We start from the raw sequence: 27,983 nt of genomic DNA on the forward strand, positions 1-27,983 counted from the left end.
AAAAAAAAAATCCAGGACCTCTTTATAAAAAATTACCAAATTTATTTTAATGTCTAGTTTCATTTTTAAACTGTAGCTGCTGGACAATTTTTTGTAATTTAAAATTCATTATCGGGGTACAGAAAACATTAATAAGCTGACAGTGAATTAAATACTAAGTGAATAAAATTACTGGACCATGCATTTATAAAAGCCATGTTTAATAGTAAAACGTTCCAGTTATACTAAACTGAAAGAAACATCCTTTAGCTCCTTACTTCCAATGAGCACATTCTCATTTTGATATAATTTATCCTTTTCACCCAATCATTACTATGCCCAACAAAATGTTTCCAAATTTTATACCTTTCTTTACCACTTATGAAGTATGACGTAACTGTCACACTTTAAAGAGTTCTTTAAAAGAAATGTGAAATTTAACGTTTTACTTTGAACCCGTTTGATCAGAAAGTATGAAGTATAACTACCACGAGTTAAAACAAAGAATGAAATAACAAATGGTGTCTATGTAATCGGCAAATTACTTGATAAGACATTTTAACTATTTTACAGTTCTGCTTAGCACAAGAATAAACTGGGTTCCAAGGTACTACAGTGTTTGGCATTTTTACTGCAAGCTTTAAACCATAGTGTTACTCCTCTCAAGCCATCTCTAAGAAAATGGCAGTGTTTGTGAGTACAAAAATTGTTCTATCCAGTAGGTGGTATTCTACATAATCAAGATAAGAGAATTCTTTATAAAATTATGTTTTAAAAAATGCAAAATGACTTATAATTACCAGCTGTCTCAAAGGCTGTAATAAGAAAAATGCAGCAAACAGAAGTACTCATTAATATTATTTTGTTTTGAGAAAGCCAGAAATGATTCTAATAAGCAATAATAATAAAAGATGTAATTAATATACTGTAGCTCTTTTAAGCCAAAGCACACTTTTTACCTCAAACAAGACTGTTCTGACTTTTACATTCTTAATTTCCTTTGTCCAAAATAGGACCCCATTTTAAATAGAGTTCATTTGAATTGAGTTCATAATCTAAAGTCACTTTTCCCCACAGGATGTTTTCATTTCAGTATATAAACTGCTAAGTGGCAAATGACTAAGTCAGTTATAAAGAATTTGTACCACAGTAAATGCTAATTTACAATAACTGTCAATAGAAACCTATAAACTTCTACACCCAAGCCTAAAAGTTACTATAGTATTGAGGTCAGAACTAACATGATTCTTCCATTTGGTCAAATTTCATTTACCAAATAATACTGTCAAGAAATCCAAAGAAGAAACTTTAGTGGGTTCTTCCAAAGCTGCATAATTTTCCAAATGATTTTCCTCTGGTTGCAAAGCCTGTTCAGTCCTTCAATCCTTTTTTAGTCGTTTAGCTTTTGCAATGTTTTCTTGGCGTTTTTGCTTCTTCTTTTGCTCCTTCTCCCTGGCCTCAATCATCTTGGCCAATTTCCAAGACAGTACAGCACTTGCTAGGAACAGTGGAGTAAGGGCCAAAATAACGGTTGTAAGGAAGCCATATGGGTCCTTTGCAGCCCATTCCACAACATACTCAGCCCAAGCCTTTATATCAAGCATCTTCACAGCAGTCTTATGAAAACTGGGGCTGGGGGAGGTGGGTGGAGAACACAGAGGAAAAAAACAGGAGAAAAGACTATGTGGTTAATCAAATTTTGAAAAAGTTTCCTCACACAACCAGTTAACTCAGGATTCCATTATCACTCAGTTTGCTTTTTTAAAAAGTACTAATTAGTACTATTGTAATAAGGACTAGTATCTCCGGTCAGGAAAAAGTAATTCATCTAGTACAGCCAGAATAGTTGACACTTCAAAGAGGTAAAGTTATAGAAGATTTAAAAAAGCCATGTGACTCTGTCATAAGGACTATGCATTCTCACATGCCTCCTATATTCAAGACAAACTTTAATTAGGAGGAGGCTTTTATAAAAATCTTGAGTTTTCTATGGTCATTCCAGGAAACAGCTGAATACAGTTTGTCACTTTTTGACATATCCTTAGTATTACTAATTAACAAAAATACAAATCAGCAAATTTGGTGTTTGAAAAGGACAAGCCACAGAGCATGTGAAATGCACAGAGAAGGAGAGATGACTATTTCCCCGAATGGGAAAGAGAGGGTAAGGAAGTCATGCCATCGCATTAATATGCCAAAGAAGCAAAAAGTACTGTGCTATTTTATGCCCTTTCAGCTTTGAGGACCTCTGTTGGAATAAGCCTAATTTAATAAATGAGAAAGGTAGCCTTAACAGATGCCATGTGTTTTGTTCCTTTTTCAGTGTAAGGAAAAGGCAACTGGCAAATGAGGATTATGTGACTTGAGTGACGTTTTCTATTTTGCCCCAGAGTCTTTTCTCCCTTTCGTGTTTGTGTCAACCGCTATTCAAAGTGGTGAATTAGAATAGCTGGGTAGGGAATGAGTGTATATACATCCACTTACAATTTCAACTGGAATTGTTTTAAAAAGTCATCTACCTTATGCTTGAGTAGTGATCTCTTAACTTTGTCCTGGTGTTATTAGTGACCCAATCACGACTTCAGATGACCCTTGGTAGTGTCTTCTTGAGTTCTACTGTATACATCTGAGAGACGGTTTAAGTTCTGTACAACTGGCTAGTTGGAAAGAATACAAAAATAAAACAAAATTTAAGTCACAACTTTCAGGATAATTGTAATAAAATTTTAAATGGAAAAGTTCTCTATTGTATATATGCAACCTATATGACATCTAAAATTGCCTATCCAGTATAGTAACTTTCTTCCTCATTTGAATTTACAATTGCAAATGCCCTGTAAGAAAATCCTAATTACTGGAAATCAAGTATTTTACTAAGTTACTTATTTAAATAATAAAATTTTTTTAGTTCACTGACATACGGGAGACAAGTTGGCTCACTGACTTACTTACACAGCATATCCTTTCCCAGATTTTCAACTTTTTATACTAAAAATGTTGCCATTCATTTATTTACTGGATTAGGTACACCACTACAAAATCAAACACCTCATCTTACTCTTTATAAAGGTTTTTTTTGGGTCCATCATACAATTTGTGTCCTTTACTTAAAAAATTAGAAGACATAACCAAACAAATTATAGTAATTCACCCACTGTCCCATTACCCCAGGAAAACTGTGACTAGTTTTAATTATATCTTTCCCACGATTTTCAACTGAACACACATGAAAGTGCCTAATACGTTAAATATCTTAGCTCCTGGACTTCATACGACCTCACCCATACAGTCAGAATTAGGTACTACTGAGATCGATCTGCCTTCACCTTCTCCAGCCCAGGAGCGAATAAACAACGTAAGTTTCAGAGATAAGCAAAAGAACTTTGCAGTAAAAGAGCCATGGTCCACAGGCCTCACATCTCCCTGCACCTCAACTTCAGACCCAAACGCTCGCGCCTCCACACTTTCAGGAATAAATCCTACTCTTCCGCCCAAAACGGATCGCCCAGGCTCGATCTCCCAGCCAGACCCGCGTGGTCCCTGCGGCTGCAACTGGTAGCACTTGACGGCCATCCGCACTTCCTCCTTTGTCTTTCCCTTATTCCTTACGTTTCTCCCTTGCTCACTCTTCCCTCCTTACCCTATCGGGGCCGCAGACCCAAGGAGGCCACGTCCACTCCTGCCCCTCGGCCTTGGCAAGCGCGGGCCCCTTGTCGCGCAGAGCCCAGGGTCCTGGGGGATCCTGGGTTGGCCCAGCCACACCTTGCGCCGCCGCCGTTTCTGCTGGACACCAGGAGAAAACCACGGCAGCTGCAGCCACCAACTTCCCCTACCTCGCCCCACGGGCTCGGATCCCACTCCCCACTCACCGCCAGACCGGAAGCAGGAAGGCGGAAGTCGCGGCCTTTGCGTCCCGCCCACAGGCGACCCGAGCCGCCAGCCGGGCGTGAGGAAGTCTAGGGGCCAGTTTCCGGCTGCGCCATTGCTGTGTGGGTTTTGGGACCTCGAGTTGAAGGACGCGGAGGGTGGGGGCGGGGGCAGGGCAGCGCTGAGATTTCCGGGGAGCGGCAGGTGAGGCCGCGCGGGGCGGGTGACGGCACCCGGGCGGGTTCCTTTCCAGGCTGGAGCCCGAGACTGCCACGTCCTGCGGGGACCAAGTGGTGGGCGAGGAGGCGTGGAGCGGCTTCAGGACTCGAGGAGAGGTTCCAAAGTAGCTAGGGACTTTTGCCTCTGCCCCCCGAGGTCGATCGGAAGATAACCCCCATCCCCTGCTGTAGCCGGACAGTTGGAGGGTCCTGGGTGGGTGAGGTGTTTGGCTGAGGGAAACTCAGACCAAAGAGCAGCGGCAAGAAAGCAGTTGGGTCCCCACAAACCGCCCGAAGTCAAGGTGAGGGTCACACAACGACCCTTGACGATTCTGGCGAGTTCATCCTGGTTCACATCCCACTCCATGCCTCTCTCTTCTGGTTGGACAATAGTTACATCCTTACGGAAAGGAGGCATGCCGCTGGGCCTTGGTGGATCCACTCAACCTTGTTACCAAGGGACATGCCGCCATGCTATGTGAAAAGGGGGGTTTTGTTGTTTGTTTTTAATTTAAGTATCTAATTCGTTTCACGAAAGAATGATCAATACCGGCCCAGAGTAAACTTGATAAGTAATTAAACTGTCAGGGCATAGAGTTCCCATAGGGGTGCTTGTTCTTTCAATACACAAATAAAGGGATGCAAAAGTCAACATGCAGAAAGGGTGAGTTAATATTGTCTTCTAATCTACAGGAACTGAAAGATTAGCTAATCTGGTTTGGTTGGTGACCAAATTTTGTGATTGCTTGCACTGTTTGACTACCTCTGACAAATGTTGCAAGACCTCCTCACTGTTTGATTCTCCAAAGACTATAGAATGTTTTCTTTCAGGAGCAAGCTGCGACATGTTTAACTAGTTTAGGTAAAACAACAATAACTGTTATTTACCAGGGAGCAGGCTTTTGGCAGATAATCTAACGATCTACGATACTGTTCGTTGGGCATATGTTAATGTTTGTAATGTTGTATTACCAGCGGTTGTTTTCTTACTCCTTTTTATTTGAAAACCTGGATGATAGTTTCAAAGCCTATGCTGCTTAGTCCTAGCCTGTACCTTAGTAGCCGGAAAAAGAAGACTCAGTCACTGGATTGTGTGCACTGAATACTTGAGATAACTGATTTTTCTTAAACTTCCCCAAGTCGTGAATCCAAGATGTGGGCAGAATGTATTTTTTTAACATCCTTCGTTCCAGAGGCCAATGCGTGTTTTATTTTAATCATGATAGATGGTTTTCCCAGTTACTGCCTCCGGATACTTGCAGTGCTGCATCCCTAGTTAAAAGCACAGAAGTCTTGGGCAGGAAGAAGGGGCATATAAGGAGAAAGCCTTTGTAGCTCTTTAGCTGTAATCTAGACCAGGGGTCCCCAACGACGGACTGGTACCTGGTTTGCAGCCTGTTAGGAACTGGGCCGCACAGCAGGAGTTGAGCAATGGGTGAGTGAGCATTTCCGTCTAAGTTCCGCCTCCTGTCAGATCAGCAGCATCATTAGATTCTCATGGTGCGAACCCTAATGTGAACTGCATGTGCGAGGGATCTAGGTTGTGCGCGCCTCATGATAATCTAATGCCTGATGATCTGAGGTGGAACAGCTTCATCCTGAAAGCATCCCCCCTCCCCGTCCATGGAAAAATTGTTTTCCACGAAACCAGTCCTTGATGTCAGAAAGGTTGGAGACTGCTGATCTAGACCATGCCTTTACAGTCTAAGTTTGCTTATCTAGCTTCAAGTTACAGGACAGTATGCAAGACCAGGAACAGCATAGGGGTTGCCACAGTGGAGCTCCTTACTGCAGTCTGCATTGCCTTAACTAAAGGTGGTGTCAGGATTGATTCAAATACTGTGAACTACTTTCCATAATGAGGAGTCTGAGCTGGTGACCTGAGATTCACAGTTGTGGTACAGTATGATATGTATACTCTGATAAATCACTCTGAGTGTGTTTCCACTTAGATATGTGGAAAGCATATTAGGCAATCTCCAATGCCCTTTCAGCTTTAAAATCTGTAAATTGGACTGGATTTGGTCATTTTTCTTACTTAAATAAATAGCATAGTAAGGTATTTGATAGAAACATTATTGCAAGTTTTCTTAAGGTCTTTTTTTTTTTTTTTTTTTTTTTTTTTAATTTTGAGAAGGAGTCTCTGTCACCAGGCTGGAGTGCGGTGCTGCAATCTTGGCTCACTGCAACCTCCACCTCCCAGGTTCAAGCGATTCTCCTGCCTCAGCCTCCTGAGTACTTGGGACTACAGGTGGGCATCACCATGCCCAGTTAATTTTTGTATTTTTAGTATAGATGGGGTTTCACCATTTGGCCAGGATGGTCTCGATTTCTTGACCTCGTGATCCACCTGCCTTGGCCTCCCAAAGTACTGGGATTACAGGCGTGAGCCACTGCGCCTGGCCTTTTTTTTTTTTTTTTTTTTAAACATGGTCTTGCTCTGGCCCAGCTGGAATGCAGTGGTGCGATCATAGCCCACTGCCTCTTCGAACTCCTGGGCTCAAGGGATCCTCCCTCCTCATCTTCTGAATACCTGGGACTACAGCCACAAGCCACCATGCCCAGCTTAGCATACTCATTATTTTTTAAAACCATGACCAATGTTAATTTACTGCTTAATGTATTCAGTTCTAAGTCAAGCCCAACTAGAGAGAATGAGTTTCAGTGATTTTTTTTTTTTTTTTTTTTTTTTTTTTTTTTTTTTTTTTTTTTTTTTTTTTGAGACAAGGTCTCACTAAGTCACCCACGCTGGGGTGCAGTGGGTCCATCACTGCTCACTGCAGCCTCGACTGCCTGGGCTCAAGCAATCCTCCCACCTCAGCCTCTAGAGTAGCTGGGGCTACAGATGCATGCCACTATGCCCAACTAATTTTTAAAAATTTTTTTCTAGAGACAGGGTTTCACTCTGTTGCCCAGGCTGGTCCCAAACTCCTTGCCTGAAGTGATCCTCCTGCCTTTGCCTTTCAAAGTGCTGGCACTACAGGTGTGAGCCACTGTCCCAGGACAAGGTCTTATTTCTTTGTTTGAAAAGATCCTTAATCAGGTTTTTATTCTCTCTCAAATGTCTGTCAGAATACAAATTTAGAATAACAAGGAAATCTGCTTTATTTACTTTTAAGAAATAAAATATTATTCATGTAAGTTTAGCCAAACTAACTAAACCTGATGCTGTTAATGAAGTAGGGCCTGCCTTTGCATAAGATAATTCCTGTGTAGTATATCACACCACCAGCCTCTTCAGCACTAGTGTACTCTATTGCAATTATATTTTATAAGTAGAGCCTTATAAAATTCTTTTTTCTATTGAGAATGGAAGCCCTGTGGCAGTCACATGCCATTTTTTTTCTTAAAAAGTATTTTTCCCTTGATTGGTACAAAATTACATCTCATTCTAATCCATATCAAAGTTGTAAGTAGTGAAACCAGAATAAGATTCAGATAATATTAAGATAATAATATAGTTTAATAATAACAATTGAGTGTTGTCTAAAAGACTTTGAGAGTTCTCTCACCTGCATCTTACTTTGATGGAATTGATTTCTTCCCTAAATTTTATTTTGTAAGGTTTTTTACTCCCATTGAAACATAATGCAAAACATTTTTTAACAGGCACATTTATGTAATATTTATTTATTTTTATTTATTTATTTATTTTGAGACAGAGTCTCGCTCTCCTGCCCAGGCTAGAGTGCAGTGGTACGATCTCAGCTCACTGCAGCCTCTGCCTCCCAAGTTCAAGTGATTCTCCTGCCTCAGCCTCCCGAGTAGTTGGGACTATAGGCATGCACCATCATGCCCAGCTAATTTTTGTATTTTTTATAGAGACGGGTTTTTACCATGTTGGGCAGGCTGGTCTCAAACTCCTGATGTTGGGTGATTTACCCGCCTTAGCCTCCCAAAGTGCTGGGATTACAGGCGTGAGCCACTGTGCCCAGCCAGTGATTTTTTTTAGCATAATCAGATTTTAGTGATATTTGAAAGTTTATACAGAAGAATAATTTTTTTAAAGCTACTTATTGTGGCCAGGCGCAGTGGCTCATGCCTGTAATCCCGGCCTTTTGTAAAGCAGAAGCGGGTGGATCACCTGAGGTCAGGAGTTCGAGACCAGCCTGATGAACATGGTGAAACCCATCTCCACTAAAATTACAAAATTAGCTGGGCGTGGTGGCACATGCCTGTAATCCCAGCTACTTGGCAGGCTGAGGCAGGAGAATTGCTTGAACCCAGGAGGTAGAGGTTGCAGCAAACGGAGATCGTGCCATTGCACTCCTGCCTAGGCAACAAGAGCGAAACTCCATCTCAAAAAAAAAAAAAGCTACTTATTCCAGCACTTTGGGAGGCCGAGGCTGGCGGATCACCTGAGGTCAGGAGTTTGAGACCAGCCTGACCAACATGGAGAAACCCCATCTCTACTAAAAATACAAAATTAGCCAGGCATGGTGGCGCATGCCTGTAATCTCAGCTCCCCGGGAGGCTGAGGCAGGAGAATTGCTTGAACCCAGGAGGCAGAGGTTGCCATGAGCCGAGATCATGCCACTGCACTGCAGCCTGGCAGCCTGGGCAATAAGAGCAAAACTCCATCTCAAAAAAAAAAAAGTTACTTATTGAGTACTTAGTATGTACCAGGTGCTGGGCTAGGTGCTTCACACTTATTATCACTAATTCTGAAACTAAACAACCCCACAGGATTGTATTTTCATACTAATTTTACAGATAGGGAACCAGAGACTTTAAAAATAAAGCAGGAATTTTAAGTATATCTGGCCAAAATCTCTGCTCTTTTTTAATCAAAAAACAATTGTAAAATCAAAAAACATACTTTCATTTTATGAAATCGGCATTTTTTGTCTTTCATTTTTCTTGACAAAAAATGCTGATTTTGTAATATGAAAGTATGTTTTTTGATTCTATAATTGTTAACAGATAATAACTAAAATCCCCCCAAACTTCAAAATTGCCTATTGCCCAGGTGGTGGCAGCATGTCTCAGAGAGCTAATGTGCTGGGGAAGGTTTTCTCCAACCTTGCCAGTTGATTGGCTTCTTCATCCCACATACATGACATTATAAACCTCTCAGTTCTCTGTTGGGCTCTTTCACTGCTATTAGACCAACCCATCAGTGGTTCATGGTCCCATTAGCCTCATCTTCTGAATGGGTCATACTCTGCCTGTTTCAGCCTGTTTTCCCTGCAAAGCATGACCAAATTATTTTCTGGAAAACTCATTTAGGCCTATCCTATAAGTTGTTTCAGTTATTATTTTTCCAACCATTATTAAATGTTATTTGGCAGAAACACCTCCTAAACTGTTAGTTAATATTATTAAGAAATGCTTGTTTAAATTAGAAGGCATACGTCTTAAACTTATGGAATACACCAATTAAAGGAGATACTGAAAAGCTTATAAAAGATAGGGGCCAGGTGCGGTGGCTCACGCCTGTAATCCCAGCACTTTGGGAGGCTGAGGCGGGTGGATCAAGAGGTCAGGAGATGGAGACCATCCTGGCTAACACGGTGAAACCCCGTCTCTACTAAAAATACAAAAAAATTAGCCGGGCGTGGACTAAAAACACAAAAAATTAGCTGGGCGTGGTGGTGGGTGCCTGTAGTCCCAGCTACTCAGGAGGCTGAGGCAGGAGAATGGCGTGAACCCAGGAGGTGGAGCTTGCAGTGAGCCGAGATCGCGCCACTGCACTCCAGCCTGGGTGACAGAGTGAGACTCCGTCTCAAAAAAAAAAAAAAAAGATAGAATTAGTCTTCAAAACAAGAACAATAAAATTCAATAGGGAGCAGTACAAGGTTATATCGTTTGGAAGGAATGCATATAAATATAGCAGATTACTCATTAAACCTTCATGAGCCAAAAATTGCTTAAAACATTCTTTTCATATCTTTGCAGGGCTTCTGCCTTCCTAGAGGTTTCAAATGAAGTGCTACCTATTACAAAAGGCTTCTCCACCCCTATAACATTTTTTTCCTCTATAGCTTTTACCTCAATCTGATATCTTGTTTACTGGTTCACTGTCTATTTTTCCCACTAGTGTAAGCTATATGAGGTCAGTTACCCCAATACCTAGAACATTGTTTTAAATAATTGATTTCACGATATAGCATTGTTGCTTACAAATAAAACAGAATGTTTGAAGGAATTATGAAATAATTTAAATCCTGGATATTTGTGAAGCTAACAGTAATGTACCAAACTGTTAAAGTATGTTTTGAAAGTGATGAGACACCCTAGTAGGAAGAGGTCTAAAAGATTAGTAAGATGTTTGGGGAAAGGTTAAAATAATTGTAGTTATCGTGTTAATGGGAGAAGACTAGTTACTTAATGATTTCCAACTTTGTAAAAGTATTTACAGGAAAGTAGTGATTCATCATTTTCATTGATAAAAAGAATTAGTCCTAGGCTGTAGGTGCTACGATTCAAGATAAGAGCAAGCTAGACTAGAGATCTAAATAGAGATCTTTGAAAATGGGATAAGAGTGTATATGCAGACTAGATGCCCTCACTAGATACTTTCCAACCTGTGATTCCAAACGCAGATTGTGGGAGAAAGATTAGATAGCAGGTGCTTCTTTTGTTGATAATTCCTTGCTACCCATGGCCATTGCCATTTTAAAACCAATTCAGTGTGTTTTTTGAGCGTAGTCAATATAGGTGATTATATATTGCTGTCTTGGGTAGTTTGTATTTGTTGACATAATACTGAAAATTGGATGTGTGCTTTTTTAACTCCAAGACTTCATATTTACAATGCTAAATCTCCAGAATGCCACCATACATGTACATGCTGCAAACTAATTCCCTGTAGTTAGCAGCCGTCCTTTTGGAGGAGTAAAATGTCCAGTAAATCTGAAGCCTTGGGTTGTATTCCTGCTAAAATCGTGTGAGACCCTAAACTTTCTGGCTGAATCTAAAGGATCAAATATTAGGCCTGTCCCTATATGATTTTTAGCTATGTCAAGTAACTTTTTATTTCTGTACTGGGTTCTCCTAGCCATTAAATTAGAATTGCTATCCCATTGGGAAGACTAATTCACGTTTAAGAAGCCTTCAGTGTAAAAACTTTGTATTGCAAAAGCAACCCATATCATGATTGCCTTCACCAAGTAGCATTTTAATTTAGACCTTCCACCTTCACCTCAGCTAACTGCTTAAAGTAACCATGCAAAAATGTTTAACTGCATTTGCAATATGATGATGTCAAGGATATTGTCCTCTGTGTCATATTGTGCCCTTTAACTTTTTTATTTTTTAATTTTATTAGAGATGGGGTCTTGCCGTGTTGCCAGGGCTGGTCTCAAACTCCTGGCCTCAAACAATCCTCCTGCCTCAGCCCCCCAAAGTGCTTGGATTACAGGTGTGAGCCACCATACCCAGCCTCAGTGTCCTTTATATAAAGTCTCATGTAAGATACATTAGTATGTGATTCTTAAAATAGTTTTGGAAGCCACTTTTTGATAGTGAAAATTTTGTCAGGAAGCTCAAGCCAAATTTGAAATTCACGTTTAACGTTCATCCTAACCTGCATACTTGCATTTCTTTTTAAATGTGCTTTTCCTAGAATGGATATCCTTTATCATTATTGTATATGTTCACACAGGAAGACATCGCAATCCTTTGTGAAATAAGGTGGGGTACAGGTTGCCTGTAGGTAAAGTGTTTGGATCTCAGAAGTTTACATAGAGACCCCTGATATGTAACAAGTAGTTACAATTAAAATTCTCCCATTGATCCAAATTTTTATGTTTATTTTTAAATCTCATAACTATTCAGAACCATTAGTTCTCATTCAGAACTGTGGAACATAAGAAATCATTTGGAATTGTATCCCAAAGTCTAATTCTAAAAGCTAGTTTGTGTCTTTAAAAAGCTGTCAGAGTATAATGTGTATATTTGGAATCTACTTTAAAAAGTGAACAAAAATTTAATGGTACCAGGCTATAAATATAGTTTCCTAAACCATCAGTTACACATCCTGGTCCCAAATTTTTAATTGCATCTGCTGAGTTCAGTTTATGTTTTTAGGCTTCCTGGCTTAAAGTAAGGAAGTAGAACAGTCTGAAATCAGAAACTCCATTCTGTTTCATATATGTCTTCTTGAAGTAGGGTAAGTAATACTGGCAAGTTTGATGAGTTTCTGGAGGCTTTGAACTTGAAGTTTTCCTAAATTTTTAGATTTGCCCTTAATCAACTAATTTCCACTCTCTGTAATAAGCAGATAACAATAATTCCTGCCTTCAGACAGAAAGTTGGACCAATTTTTTTTTATTTTTTTATCTCTAGGTTTTAATATTCTGTTGTAGGACTATGCCACAATTGTAGAGTTGTACTGTTAATGAATATAGTATAGGAATCTGATGTAATCTCTAGTTCTGGGTTCATATTTTATCTCATTATGTGGGTCAAGGAAACTTTATTTTTGTGCCTAGATTCCTATATCCATAAAATAGTATTAATAATACCTGTTTATTGTTATACTGATTAATAAACATGTAACTTCCTTTTGATAATAAAAAGGTTGTATTCTGTAGAATTCATTTGTAAGATGATTGTTGGGAGCTTACACAGATTATCATGTAATTAATACTATAAATAGTAGCTAAGTTCCTCATTTAGCCTGTAAATGCAGATTTGACACACAGCCTAAGTGGAAATAGTGCCTCTGCGTAAAAATGGTAGAAACTGTAATACTGGTAGTAAATAGTGGCCAGACATGGTGGCTCACGCCTGTAGTCTCAGCACTTTGGGAGGCCGAGGCAGGAGGATCCCTTGAACTCAGGCGTTCAAGACCAGCCTAGGAAACAGGGCAAGACCTCCCATCTCAAAACCATAAATAAATTAATGAAATTTTTTAAATAGCAAAAATTCGATGAATTTTTGAATGCCTTGTACCACAGTATGATTTTGTAAAGAGTTATAGGAAATGAATTTGTCTTGTTCCTTTTTTTCAAACTTTTATACCCTGGAAGGTATGAATGTCAGCACTTTTTGGACCACTTTACCATATATGTAGCATTGCATATATGCAGTACATATATGCAGTCATATATGCAGTACAGTAATCACTTTTTGTTGCATCTGTCTTCAAATCTGCTAATCCTTTTATACCACAGAGAACTCAAAGCTACACATGGGCCTATAAATTATTCATGCATGTATGTAATGCATATGCAATATAGTCCTATACAGTAACTGTGATGTGCCCTCTCCCTGTATCCCCCACATTATTATCTGTAGAATGAGATACAAACTTCTTAGAGGATCCTAGAGATCCTACTAGTCTGACCCAGGCTCCTTACAAATCTTCTGCATGATAGATTTATTTCAGACCTCTTGTAATTCCAAGACATGTCTTCTGGTTCAGTGGTTGAGAGTATAGACTGAAACCAAACTACCTGGTTTGAATCCCAGCTCTGCCTCTTGCTAGGATAATGCTGCTATGAGAATGTACCTCACAGACCCCCAACTACAGGGAGCTTAGTTGACCAAGGGCCCCAGCTGCTTGCTATGCTGTGAAATCCATCACTATGTTTGTGCTAAGACCTTGCTTTTCTCACAGTTCAGCAACTGAGCATCATAGAGATTCTAGGAGACCCAAGGCTCTTCTGATAGCCAACTCAGGCTCAAGGACATCCCCATTGCTTTGCCAAGCCTTCCTTAGGCTACAGGGCAGTCTGGTATACTTCCACCCAACCTTTCCCTCTCTCTTACATTTGGGGTCAGACTTGCATCCTAGTGTGATAGTCCACCAGTTCTTTCCCAGCTCCTTCCCTATCTTCTCTCACAGGTGTTTTCCCTAATAAAAAGTCTTGTACATTTAATCCCATCTTGGCATCTGCTTCTGGAGTGATAATATTGGAACAGTCCCATCCATTACCTGACTAAGAAGATGCCACCCTGGTTGGTAGATGGAGCATTCATAGTCTCAGACATAACTTTGCAGCTTAATTGCTTAATTTCACCGTGTTGACTTGCAACCCTGTCCCAATAGAGGGAAATAATGGGGCTAAGTGTGATACAGGCATTTGAAAATGCTTGCAAAGACAGCAGAGTTGGCTGGTTATTGCTAACTTAAACACTACAAGTGGAAAATAAGAAATGGGACTGTTAACAAGCAGTTAATAGCTAAGTATGAGAGGCTGTATGGTAACTTATAAAGAGGCCTTTATCACCTATAGGACAGATTCAGTTGAACCACAGGTTCAAGAGCTAATTGTTAAGAGTCACAGAGCTCCAGAGACATTGGACCATTGAATATTTAGACTAGGCAGGTCTATTAATGTAGAGAAACCTGGGATCCTGAACATGGGATGGGGTCTGGATGGATGCCCCTGCAGCTCCCTCTGGACCCTCAGGTCTAACTAGTATGTCTGCTGTGCTGGAAGATACAGAAGCTTGCTGCCACAAGGCAGTAGCCCTTTCTCCCACCTTCTCCAACTTCCCCTACTTCCTTAACTGGCTGCCAAGCCAGTAACTAAGATTAAATCCCAACATAACCCAGCTGGGACATGCTGACGTATTTGCAAGAACCAGGGGAGCACTCTTGGGATTGGATTTTAAGGGTGCTTGGGTCCGTGGACTAAGCTGTCTTAGGACAGCCAAGTAAAACACTGAAACTGCCTCCCACTCCTGCCAAGATAGTAAATCAGACACAATATTGTATCCTGGGGGAATGATGGAAATTAGTCCCACTATTTAAAACCTGAAGGATGGAGGAGTGGTGCTCCCAATCATATCTTTTAATTTGTAGGCTGGTCCTTGAAACAGAATAGACCCTAGACGGTAACTATAGACTTCTACTAACTTAACCAAAGAATAACCCTGCTCTCAGCTGCTGTGCTGGACTCATTGCTAGAGCAGAACAGTACAGATACATGGTATGCAATCTTTGATTTGGTAAATGCATTTTATACCATTCCAGTTGGAAAACAGGATCAGAAATAGTTCACGTTCGTGTAGAACAGACAAAAATATTCAGGCTGAGTTTTGCCTCAGCCTGTGTTAACTCTCACCCTCAGTCATAATATGAAGAACTCTGGACCATCTCATCCCTCAGAACACTACACTGATCCAGTTTATTGACAACATCCTACTTATAGGACAGGATGAGGAAGAGATAGCTAGTATGGTGAAGGCCTTGGTAAGATACATGAATGCCAGAGGATGGGAGATAAACACTGAAGATTCAGAGACCAGTCACATTAGTAAAGTTTTTAGAGGTCCAGTGCTCAGGGCAGTGTCGCGATATCCTATCCGAAGTGAAAGACGAATTGCTGCATCTTACAGCCTCTACACCGATAAGGAAGTATAGCACTTGGTAGGCCCCTTTGGGTTCTGGAGGCAACACATTCTACATCTAAGAGTAATGAGCCAGCTCCTCATACACCAAGTGACGTAGAAGGCCGCCAGCTCTGAATGGGGCCCTGCAACAGTTCCAGGCTTCAGGTGCAAGCAACCCTGATACTTGGATCATATGACCCAGCAGACGCTAGTGTGTCAGTGGCGGGAAAAGATGCAGTGTGGAATTTATGGCAAGTCCAGTGGAAGAGTCATAACATAGGCCCCTGGGATTCTGGAGCAAGGCGATACCATCTGCAGCAGAGAATTGTATTCCCATTGAGAAACAGCTCTTTCATGTCACTGGGTGCTATAGAGACTGAATGCTTTACCATGGGACACTTAAACCTGCTCCTCCTCCCTATCCTTGAGTGACTGACTTTCTAACTCAATATTTATTAGTTGACATTCTACTGAAAGAAAGCATTTTTCTTTCTCCCCCATTCATTTTTTCATTTGTTTATAACAGAATAGACTCATGGATTCTTAGTCAACAAATCAAATACTGTTACTGTTGTTACTTATTTTGATGTTCTAACTGTCCCAGTTTTGACCAATGGGAACCCCAGGATGTCTATGTTCTTTACTTGTATCCTCATCATTCTTTGGGGATTTTCTTGCTTTTTGGTACAAGATGTTCCAGGCTCACCTTGTGCTATTCCCACCATAGCCCTGCAATTAGCTATTTCTCCAAGGAGCTCTGCTTCCTTTCCACGTAAAATGGTATTCAGGAACCAAGATCTATTGAGTGCCAGGTTTGCTCATTGCTACTAGTGTATCATTGCATGTAGTCCCTCTCAGCAGACAGATACATACAAAAATACTTATATTTATTTCTAGCTACTAAAAACCATGAATTTGTACTGATATCTTCAACTCTAGTCAAATGCTGCTTTCTAGTTTCCCCCTTTTCCATATTTATAACTCCTTTAACAGAAAGAAACCTGGCTGCCATTATCCTCAAAATATTTATTTATTTGCTCATGAATAGAATATACAGAAAGTAATTTTAGAATTGCTAACTCATACTACTGTGAAAAGAAAGCTTACTAGATTTTGGGGTGACCTGTTTCAATTGTCTTTCAATTTGGCAGCTGAAATGCCATCTTTTAAATAAGGTTAACATATTCAAACTTAAGCCCCAAATAACCCTATCTAGGCCGTGAGAACTGGACTGGATGGTTCAGAGGCTTATTAAAAGGCCGTAGGGATTCAGCAATCTTTAGGTTACTAGCTTTAATCCTCACATCTACTGTAACTAACAGTGGTTGACACGGAATTGTTTATGTTGGCTAATAGTAGCTGATCATGGCTTTATCTTCCAGGTCTTAGTGATTAAAATCACATCACTGAGAATTGCCACCTCAGCTGAAAGAAAGGGCAGATTTCCCCCAACGGTGCTGTTTAATCTTTTTAAAAGCAAACTACAACAGATTGTTCATAAGTAATTTTTGTGCATGCAAAAAGTACTTAAAGCACAATTCTCAGTTACATCTATTATAAGTGTGCAACATGATCATATCCTTTTTAAAATCCCATCAGGTTTTACAAGCTACAGATGTTTTTGAACAAATATTTAGAAAATGATTCAAGGAAAAAGGTGCTATCAAAGGCAGTACTTTGAATCTGGAAGGCCAGTGCTTTCTCTCTGCACCAAAACCAAATTGATTTTAGGAGATGGCATTTTTTAGTTGGAATATAAATTCAGTTTAGGATTTTGTGTAAATGTTCTGTCAACATCAGGTTTCAAGAGTGCAAGTCATTTGTGCCCTTGTAAGGGTTTCTTTTCACTTTTAGTAGTTTGTGTCGTTTTGCTAGATATTGTTAAGCACTTCTAACTTGCATTCTTAGTATTAAATGGTAAGCACTCCACAGATGAATGAATCCTTTAGTATTGACAGGACCTTTGAGGAAGGCTTATAGTTACTAACATCAGTATTCAGTGTTGTTCGATACATTAGTTTGTCCCTCTAAAATGAGCAGTAAACTTAAAGTTTATTACTGTCATCAGCTTAATATCCGTACATCAACTTGCCTGTTTTGCTTGATATTTTACCTTTAGATTTACTGTATCTGCTCTTTACTAAAACCAAATTTTGTGTTGAGTCCTTAGAGTGTCTGGCCTATTTTCTATGAACTTGTATAACTAGGAAAATGTTAGGGAAAAGAAGAAGGAGCTCTTTCAGTCTTTGGAAAGCACATTGACCTAATTCATAAGGCGATGTAAAGGCTGTAATTATGCAAGCTGGCCTGCCTTGATATTATCTTGTCTAAATGGCCTTAAATTAATGCAGCTATAGTTGATTAAACAAAAATATAAATTTATTATTAGAAAGTACACCTGTCAGTTTACTTTTAGTTCATCTCTACCAAAGCATATGACATTTGTTCTTCAAGGAAACCATTGATGTGCGTTCTCCTAATTTTAAGACAGTCCAGTTAGGATTCCTTTAAGGTAGATTAGTTTTTACGCAGAGTATCATCATTAAATGTCTGTGGTAGGCAGTGTCTAAGATGACTCCCAAAGATACTGTCTTCTTTGTATTTGTGCCCTTGTATTATCCCCTCCTGTAGAGTTTGGGTTGGAGCTTTTGATAAACAGAATCTGGCAAAAAGCAATGGATGTCACCTTCAGGTTATAGACAAACTCTGGCTTCCACCTTGCTCACCCCCTCGTTCTCTCACATGCTTACTTTAACAGAAGCCAGTTACCAGGCTATGAGCTGCCCTGATGAAAGGCAGGAGAGCCAAAGAAAGCTTCTGGCCAACAGCCAGTGAGGAGCCATGTCCTGCCAATAGCCATTCGAGCGAGCTCACATGAAAGCTGTCCTCCTCCCCGCACCCAGCCTGGACTGACACCTTATGAATGCAGTCTTCAAGAAACCCTGAGCCAGAGGACCCACTAAGCTGTGCCCAGATTCCTGACCAAGAGACACTCTGAGAGAAGGGCTGGCTGTTTGAAGCTGCTAAATTTTAGGATAATTTGTTACCCAGCCATAGATAACTAACACAATGTCCTTTAAAAAAAACGAAAAACAAAAGCCCATCAAACTTCCTGTTTTCTTGATAGGGCTTCAACTCGCTTTTGAGATCAATAGTTTTGCACAGTGATTTTCAACCCTGGCTGTACATTAGAATCACCTGGGCAGTTTTTTAAAACTACAAGTACCTGGGCTTCACCCCAAGCAATTCCACTTGAATTGGTCTGCAGTGGGGTCCGGGCCTCAGTATTTTTTTGAAGTTCCCCAGGTAATTCCAGTAGGCAAATGAGGAATCACTGATTTAACCCAAGTGGACTCAGCACTTTCCGAGTCCTGGGTGTATTGAGCAGGATATGGAACTCCCTGTCATAAGTAAGGCAAGAAGACTAACGTAAGAAAGAAATTACAAGGTGATATAAGAAGCACAGAAGAGGAAACACCCAACTCAGCCTGATAAATCAGAAAAGGTTTGACAGAAAATATTAGGCCATTTCTTAAGCTTAAGTGTATCAAAAACTAGTTAGCAAGAACTTGGGGAAATAAACATTCCAGGCAGAGGAAAAGCAAGAGTACAGGCACACAGCTGTCAGAGAATAAGCAGGGAGATGGTATGCTCATGTTTGAATAATAGGTCAGGAAAAAACTCCAGAGGGGTGAAAGATGAGGACACAACCTGTGGTGGTGGCAACCTATGGTGGTGGCCAAAGGAATAGAGAGTAGGGGCGAATGAATTTGCTAGTCAGGATCTACGATGGCTAGGATGTGGAGGGAGGCACTGAAACACAGAGGAGCCCAGAATGACTCCCAGTTCTGGTTTGCTGATTATGTAGGTGGAAGACTAACTTTGGCAGCAAGTACGGGGGAAGCAAAAGCAGAAGACGGAGGGAAATGAACCCTCCATCTGAAACTGAAACAGTTCAGTTTTGGACCTGTTAAGTTTGAAGCCTCAGAATAAACAACTGGTTGCAGTTGGCCCTTGAAATGAAAACCCAGTTGCCATGTCACTTGCCAGAAGAGCACGTTCTTGTGGATGATTTGGTGTATTTGGAAATAATCGACAACTACCTTCTATTTTGGTGCTTTGGTGATTTGCAGTCAGCTTTCAGTGAGACTGGGAAGCTCTTGAGAATTAGCTGTCTTGACATTTGGAACACATTCCATTGCATTAAACCAAAGAAGCCTTTAAAACAACCATGCATGCTGCTTTTCACTATTTTTGTTCACTGGGTACGGTTCACTCCCACCATACTCTTCTCTTAGGCACCATTGCCCCACGTAAGCAGGTAATGCCTCGGTTTGCCCAGCTATTGGTAGAATTTTGAACTGACAGCAGATTACATTGTGTCATGAGGTGGGAAGAGCTGGGAAGGCAACATCCACATACCCCCATTATGATCTAGTCATTGTTTCCATTTCAAAGGAGCGATACATTCAGCTCAGCACTTCTGGCTATTTAAGATACGTTAGCTCCATGAATCAGAGTGAAGCTACATATTCCCATTGTGAACCTGACATTGAAATATACGTTTTCCAGTTTCAATCTACTCACCTGTTATGAGTGAGGCTTACCTTTAAAAAAAAAAAAAAAAAAAAGGAGCAGAGATATTTAGTATTCCCAATATTTGCTTTTGATAAACTGATACTTTTGAACTTTTAAAACTATTTTATGTCTTCTGTACTCACAGCTCATATACCCCCACAAGAGTTGAGAAGCCACAGGGAAATACAACTGGATCTTACTGTGAAAGGCAGGATTATGAGGTCTGGATATCAAGGCTGCCTAGAGGCTGGTATAAAAAAATGCTGATGTCCACATAACTTGTATCTCTTAAGTAAATCAAACCTGTAATTCAGCTTGGCTGCTTCTAAGTCATTTTGATTCCTGCCAACAGAACATTAATGAACTTAGCTTCTCCACAGGTTTATTCATGTGTAATACCCAATTCCTTCTTCCTCGTTCCAGCAGTTGCCCCTGGTCCATCTGATAAGGTGGAAAGCTGGACTAGGTCATACAAATCCAGATCATTACTTAAACCCAGATTATTATAGACAGTGTTCTCTAATTCTTCTGTCTGGTTTTAGAGTGGCAAACAGAAGAAAGTTTCTAGGGCTTGGGTTTGGAAAAAAAAATCCATACACTAATAATGCTTGTCTTGAAGAAACATTTTATAAAATTTAGCTTATTCTAGTGCCTTTATATTTCCTACCTTTATTCTCCTTTTGACAATGATAAATAATTCAATTATATTGCAGTTTTGCTTTTGGGTCTTGGTTTACCTCCATGGATTTACAGTTATGGGAATATTCTAGAACAAGTAATCATCTAGATTTCCCCAAATGCCCTGAAACTGATATAAGAAGCATACTAAAATGGACATGAACCTAATTTTTCAAAAGTATAAAATAATGTAAACCAGTTGTGACCAAACTTGTCTGCAAATTAGAATTGCCTGGAGATCTCTAAAATGCCAAAGCCCAGGGCATATCCCAAACCAATTAAATCACTATTTCTCGAGGTGGGACACAGGCGTCAGGAGCGCTTTAACTCCCCGGATGATTCCTATTTGTAGACAAGCTTAGGAACCACTGACCTAGACAACTGTGTTACTTGAGGATTCTAAGTGGGCACAGCTGTGGCGTGTTCACTACCCAGCCCTGCCCTTGGCACGATGTTCTCTCCTATCCAGCTTCTCCATCATCTTCCTCCACCTGATTCGTAGAGACCTCTGGACATCTGAGCCTAAGCAGGGCCACTAAATGAGAGGGAATTTCCATCACCGTAAAGCAACAATGAATATATCAAGGACCACAGGTGGGTGTAAAATAGATTTCTGCAAATTTTGTGAAGTAATTGTTATTTGTTATAATTTTTCCTGATAACAAAAGTTTTATGTCAAAGATTTTTGTCTTCCATTTTTAGTTTCTTATGCAGTAGTTTTAGGAAACATGCAGTAGTTTTAGGAAACTCTGGTGTGCCAAGATGATTTTTTTTTCATGCTTGGGCGATTGTTTTAGAATTCCTTGTTTGAGTTCAAGAACATCTTTAAAATATCTAACTCAGGGGTATTATATGTGTTGAATGAGAATTGTCCATTTGCCTTCTTTAAAGAAACACGATTTGACACAAAGATAGGTATTTAAATTTTTATTTTCTGTGTATACACAGCACATTAGTTATTTATTTAAGCAACCACTGGCTGTCCAAAAACTGAGGGAAGCATGATTTTAAATATAACACCAATTGTTTACCATAGCCTTTATCACAACTCAGAGCTCTAGCATTGTACAAATAATCACATATTGTCTTAAAAAATTAAAAAACTAAAGTAACTCAATAAAATAATGATTTTGCTCTCTGTATCTTAGGAGAGATAAAAGAAATATTGCAACTGAAGCTGCTAGATGGTTATGATTATCTGAATAGGTGTGATCTTGACTTTAGCGAATTAACAGGTAAGCTTCTTACTATGAGGTTGGTGCAAAAGTAATTGTGGTTTTTGGTAATTGCACCGACCTAATATAAGTACTTCATTAATTGTAAACCATATTTGATTTAGAAACCATTTATACGTAATTTCTGGACTTGTATTCAATTAAAATAATCTATGCTAATATGTGCAAATTCTAGATCCTGCTCTTGCTTTGATCATCTGTTTTCTGCCACTAACTGCCACTGAGGAGTGGAAAAAGAGGGCACATAGCTATAATCTAATTTCAAATAATATTTGTCAGGGAAGATGTTTGGTTGGAAAATGCATGGCTTTTTTAACTCAGATTTTATTCTATAAGTGATTATTGGGGGCAGAGGGTAGAAAAAAATGAGAATACATGTCTGTCTCACGATAAACAAAAGCCTGAGATGTTACAGTTACTTACTAAAATCACTTTTATCATATGAAGATTTTGGATAAATCATTATTAAGGAAACTAAGGACAGCTGTGGCATGGAATCAGAGGGCTTTCAGTTTGAATCCCAGTTACTCACAAATGTAAAATGGTATTTTCGTTCCTCTTTTGTTAAAATGCTTTTTTTAATGTAAGAAGTTTACATTTTGTCCTAGATCACATTGGCTTCTGTTCCCACAGAAAATGTTACATGCTATATGTCAGTTTTCATTTCATTAAAAGTGAAAGTAAACATGGTATGCATCAGCCAAACAGTAACTAATCCCGACATAATTTCAGTATTAAATGAGGCTTAGAATATGTATTTGAATGGGCATGATAGTTTGGGAAACACTAATTCAGAGATGTCCCACTTATAACAGTGATGTTGGGGAATAGGGTTACCAGTTATGGCCTATATTTGCTCTGTCATATCACGTTCTTACAGTATGTAATTATATTTGGAGAAATATCCTTTGAGCTATAGTATTTTGGAGCCAAGTATTAGGCTATAATTTAGACATCGTTTAAGTAGAATAAAGTAACTTATAAGATTGTTCCAGATCTTTGTTCTATATCTCTTTTATCCTTCCCCCTTGCAGAAGTCATTCCTATTTACCTTATTTAAAAGACGAGAGAAAGTATAACTCAGGCTGAAATAAAGCACCAGACTAAAAAGAGATTCCCATTTTCATTCAATATTTATATTTGCCATAATAAAGGGAGACTAATAATTATTTTGCCTTTAAGGCTTTGATTCTGGATGATAGATTAAGTAGACAGACTGTTGACCACATACGACTTAAGCAATATTGTTAATTATTTTATGAAGCTTTGGATCAAGGTTTGCTTGAAGTAAATAAGCTATGCCGTGGATAAACCTTTGGATGGTAAAGAGTGAGCTGTATTGCCTTCAATATTGTTTGCATCAGAACTTTACTAGGTGGTATCGATTTTGAAAAATAAAATTCAACTTTCTGAGAACATAGACCAGATTCAAGTATTTTTATCTTTTTTTTTTTTTTTCCTTTTTTCAGAGAATGGAATCTCTCCATGTTGCCCAAGCAGGTCTTGAACTCCTGGGCTTGAGCTATCCTCCCACCTCTGCCTCCCTAAGTGCTGGGATTACAGGCATGAACCACTGTTCATGGCCTTAGGGACTTTTAAATGTTAAATTGATTTTGACCTACCCAGGAGCTAGAGAATACCAATGATTACAGAGGGGAGAATAAAATTGCTGTATGGATTTTCTGTGCTCCTTTAGAAAATCCATTCTGGAGTAAAGAGATGGGCAATTGGTCAACTCAGTTTCTTTCTGGTATAATATGTCAGAGTTTGATATTGTCAGTCTGTTAACCAAGATTTTTATTGGGATATTTGCTGAAAGAGGCTCTAAGGATATCCCATCACCAGTAATTAGAATTTGTTACGGGTTTCAATCAGGGCAGTTGAAAGGGAGCTAATTTGATAACACAGTAACCTAGTACCCAATTAATTCAGGAACATGAAGAAAAATTTGTTGATTAAGGCTTAAGTCAGATAAATAATATTATAGGTTGACATGACTGGGTTAGCTCAGGTTTGTATATTTGTGTTTTCAAAGAGGCAGACTTTTCCTAAGATTAGAATACACAGTAATGATGGAAGCAGGAAACTTAGGGGCAGGCCATAGGTGTAAAATCAAAGTTGAGCTGCTTCTGTGTCACAGCTGTAAGCACAGGAAGATGCCCATTTTTTTCAAGCACTATTTCTGCATAGTCGTATATCAGCTAGTGTTGTCAACATAGACACGAGAGACAATAGGAATACATACATGTAATTCCACCATCAGCCAAAAAAGCCACGTAAGTCTTTGAAGCTCTCAGATAACACTCATGACACTGAATGGTACATTTTGATGCACTTTGAAACTCTTATCTCTTTAGTTGGTAAGTACATTTGAACACTTAATATGTGCTCAGCAGAAGAGAAGGAGAACAAGGGAAGTCTAATATAAAATCAGGATTTTTTCTTTTCTCTTTGAAGCCAATTAGACTGTGTATATGTGCGTGTGTGCATGTGTGTGTGTGTGTGTATATTATTTAGTGTAGTAACCCTTGGGTTTTTTTTAAAAAAAAAACATGTTTTACTATGAAGTGTAACATACAAGAAAGTGATAACATATGACATGTACAGCTTACAAATGGTTGTAAGAATTAATACACTTTGTAACTGCCACCCATGGTAAAAATAAGTAGGTGGAGAAGGAGGAGAAGAAAAGAATTTAACTAGCATGTCAGAAGTCTTATGGATCTCTTTCCAGTCACAACCCTCTCTCCAAGCTCGATTCCTATTCCCTGAGTAAGTTCTAATCTTACTTTTTTTTTCTTTTTTGAGACAGAGTTTCACTCTGTCGCCCAAGCTAGAGTGGTGCAATCTCGGTTCACTGCAATCTCTGCCTCCTGGGTTCAAGTGATTCTCCTGCCTCAGCCTCCCGAGTAGCTGGGATTACAGGCATGTGCCACCATGCCGGGCTAATTTTTGTATTTTTAGTAGAGACGGGTTTTCGCCATGTTGGCCAGGCTAGTCGAACTCCTGACCTCAGGTGATCTGCCCTCCTCAGCCTCCCAAAGTGCTCGTATTACAGTCATGAGCCACCGTGCCCAGCCTAGTCTTACTTTTAAAGTAATCATTTATTGCTTTTCTTTACAGTCTACCACTTGGATGTGCATCCATATGTACCATATACAACCATAGAGTTTAGTGTTGTGTGTCTGGAAACTTTACAGAATGAGGTCATACTTTATATATTCTTTTGTCTTGTTTCTTTCACTTGTTATCTATGATGTTGAATGTAGATGCAGTCTGTTCATTTTCATTGCTATGTAGTATTCCATTATATAAATGACAACTTATTTATCCATTCTACTATGTTGGACATCTGGGTTGCTTACAGTTTGCATTACAGATAATGTTGCTGTGAATATAGTTATGCTATCCCTTAGTGCATATAGGCTTGCATTTCTGTTGGACATAGTCCTAGTCAGTAAAAAGGAATATGACAGAAGTCAATGAAACTGTCTTTTTCTGAATGAAAATTTAGTGAGCCAGTAATCTAATGAGGAAAACAGCTGTTCTTTTTGTTATTCTAATGGTAGGTGCTGTCTGGATATAAAGATGACCATTTTCATCCAGGTAATTAAAAAGATTATTCAGGATTGTATCTTTGCTTAATATGAATGTCTACAAGTATGTTTCACCAATAAAATAAAATACATTTTAGTTTTAAACCATATCTGGTATTATTTCTAGAATTCTAAAATTAACAGGATAAAAAGTCCTTAGAGGGCAAGGATTCTATCTTTCATTTTTTAAATGTACTTCACAGTGACCATAGCAATGCTATTAAGATGCTGAATCCCAACCAAATATGCATTCTCTTGATAAATATACTTTGGAAAAAATTATTTGTACAAATGGATATAAATTTTCAGATGTCCAGAACTTTGATTTTTCCTTTATTCTAAAAAGGGGGAAAAGATGGATTCCTTTAACTTAAAACTGTTTCTGTTTTGAAAGCCTCTATCCTGAAAGATAGAAAATAATAGTTTTGATGAATCCATGTAATATTCTGTGTTCTTCACAATTTTTCTTACATTATTCCTCTATACATGTTCTTAGTATAGATAATATTAATGTATTTCTGAGGCCATTAATAATTATAATTTGGGCCTTTTGTTTGCCTTTTGAACCTGGAAGACAAAATAGACAGTATATTAAGATGCAAATGTATATTTTCTAATGGACTTGTGCTTCAAAGCATATGTATTTTAGGGCTTGGCCTGATTTTGCCAGCTAAGGCCAGATCATTGTAAACTGATTTCAATATCTTTCTGCTTTTATGAGCTTTGTTCTAAAGCTTCACAGGAAGAATCAAAATAATGTTTGTCACACTATTCTAGCTTAGCTGAAATCTTATTCCTGTTTACACTAAATGACCATTGGCCTAATGCAGTTAACATGAGTACTTTACAACTCATCCGAGAACTATTTCAAGTGTTGAGGAAAAGGCACTTTAATTGAAAAATTACTTATGCAGGATCAGACTGAGCGAGAATGCTGTTTTTTGTATATTCAGCATATTACACATACCATGATCCATTTTGCTCCTTTGTTATAACAAATGAATTCTTTTTTGCAATGAAAGGATTCTTATGGTTTATCTTCCTTGGGGATTGTAACTTTCAAAAGGTGCTCTTAAATATATTACTACTTTATTTAAACTATTCACTTCCCAGATGTGCAGTGCTTTGCACAAAGAGTAATTCACTAATGCCCTGAACACACAAAAGGAAAATGCTCTGCTGGGTTTCCCTTTTTATTTTACTTTCCAGTGGTAGGTTTATGACTTGATGCCCAGCTTCTTAATAAATTCACCTCTCGCAGGACACAATTCTCTTTAATATGTTTTCCATGCTTATAGAAAGAAACACCGTATTAGCAAACACCAGTAGAAATTTCATTTTCACCACGTTGCTTTCTCTGGGTATATATAGAGAAACCCCTTAAAGGGCTTCTCCAGGACAACTGAAAGTTATCTTTTTCATTGATCTCTTCTGTGGTTTTAAAATATTTTCTTGACAACATCCTGTTTTTAATTAACCCAAATTAAGCATTTTAGATTCTTTTATGAATTTAAAAGATATTAAAACCAAATAATTGGAAAAATATCTAAGAAAAGTTACTAATTTCCATGGTGGGGTACAGAGTTGGTGTGTGTAGGAAGTTATATAGGCAGAGGAACATTGGAAGAAAAGTGGTGTTTAAGGAAGATTACTGTAAACTGGCAGCAGGCAAGAGTCCAGGACATTTACCCTTCCACCAAGTTTTCCCAGCCTGCTCTAGCCATGCTGTTATTTTACAAGCTCCTATACATATTATATAATATGTAAGCAAGAATGGATGGATGGGTCAAAAAAATGCTTCTATCAGCAAGTATAGAATAGTTCCCCTGATAAGACAGCAATGGTCGAAGTTCACATGAAATAAAAAGATCTTGGATGTGGTTTCTTCCCTGGACTTAGAATTTTAATATGTTAATGTACATCTTGAGGTTCCGAAAAGGGCCTTATATTTCAAGGAATGCTGGTGTTTCAAGCAACAGAGTTTGGGAAACAACAAGTTTAATGATAATCTAATGCATTTAGGTACGAGGTAAGTGAAAGTTAGAATATATGCTTGAGCAACATGTAACCATAATGGCTGTGGAGTCCCAGCCTTGAATATCTTGAAGAATAGACAATTATCAATGTTCCTCCCTCTCAAATGATCCTTCTCAACACACGTTGTGCTTGGTGAGGTGGAACAGAATCTTAGCAGGATTTTGTCAAATGCCTTTTCTTCATCTATTGAGATAATGATGTTTTTCTCTTTTAGTATGTTAGCATGATGAATTCCATTGATTGATTTTCTAATGTTAAACCAATCCTACATTTTTCAGATGAACCCCACTTGGTTATGATGTACTATCCTTTTATCCCTTTAATATATTTTTGTATTTGATACTCTAAACTTTTGCTTAGAATTTTTACATCTATGTTCATAAGGGATACTGGTTTGTAGTTTCCTTTGCTGTAATATCTTTGTATTTTCTGCTCTATTTTTGGAAATGTTTGAGTAAAATTGTTATTTATTCATTAAATGTTTGGGAGAATTTACCCTGAAGCCATCT

General features: G+C 38.8%; 1 protein-coding gene and 1 long non-coding RNA gene across 5 annotated transcripts; one reads left to right on the forward strand and one right to left on the reverse strand.

The window, feature by feature from the left end:
• Positions 1 to 21: 21 nt before the first annotated feature.
• Positions 22 to 3,941, reverse strand: SMIM15 (small integral membrane protein 15). 3 transcript variants are annotated; one of them, XM_058434232.1, is made up of 3 exons: positions 3,849 to 3,941; positions 2,499 to 2,636; positions 22 to 1,611 (listed from the first exon to the last, which is right to left on the reverse strand). In XM_058434232.1, exon 3 carries the CDS (start codon positions 1,581 to 1,583, stop codon positions 1,359 to 1,361), a length of 225 nt encoding a protein of 74 aa, XP_058290215.1. In that variant the 5' UTR covers positions 1,584 to 1,611; positions 2,499 to 2,636; positions 3,849 to 3,941; the 3' UTR covers positions 22 to 1,358. The 3 variants fall into 3 exon arrangements, with proteins under 3 accessions (XP_058290215.1, XP_058290214.1, XP_032001315.1); XM_058434231.1 differs by having other exon boundaries at positions 3,813 to 3,879; XM_032145424.2 differs by having other exon boundaries at positions 3,620 to 3,871.
• LOC131382403 (uncharacterized) lies at positions 3,922 to 27,970 on the forward strand. 2 transcript variants are annotated; one of them, XR_009211866.1, is made up of 4 exons: positions 3,922 to 3,968; positions 21,076 to 21,200; positions 21,755 to 21,841; positions 23,311 to 27,970. It is a non-coding gene; the product is annotated as an uncharacterized LOC131382403 (long non-coding RNA). The 2 variants fall into 2 exon arrangements; XR_009211865.1 differs by lacking the exon at positions 3,922 to 3,968 and adding an exon at positions 4,070 to 4,728.
• The last annotated feature ends 13 nt before the right edge of the window (positions 27,971 to 27,983 follow it).

The sequence above is a fragment of the Hylobates moloch genome, unplaced genomic scaffold (genome assembly GCF_009828535.3).
Source record: "Hylobates moloch isolate HMO894 unplaced genomic scaffold, HMol_V3 SCAFFOLD_23, whole genome shotgun sequence".
In the NCBI taxonomy this organism is placed as follows: Eukaryota; Metazoa; Chordata; class Mammalia; order Primates; family Hylobatidae; genus Hylobates; species Hylobates moloch.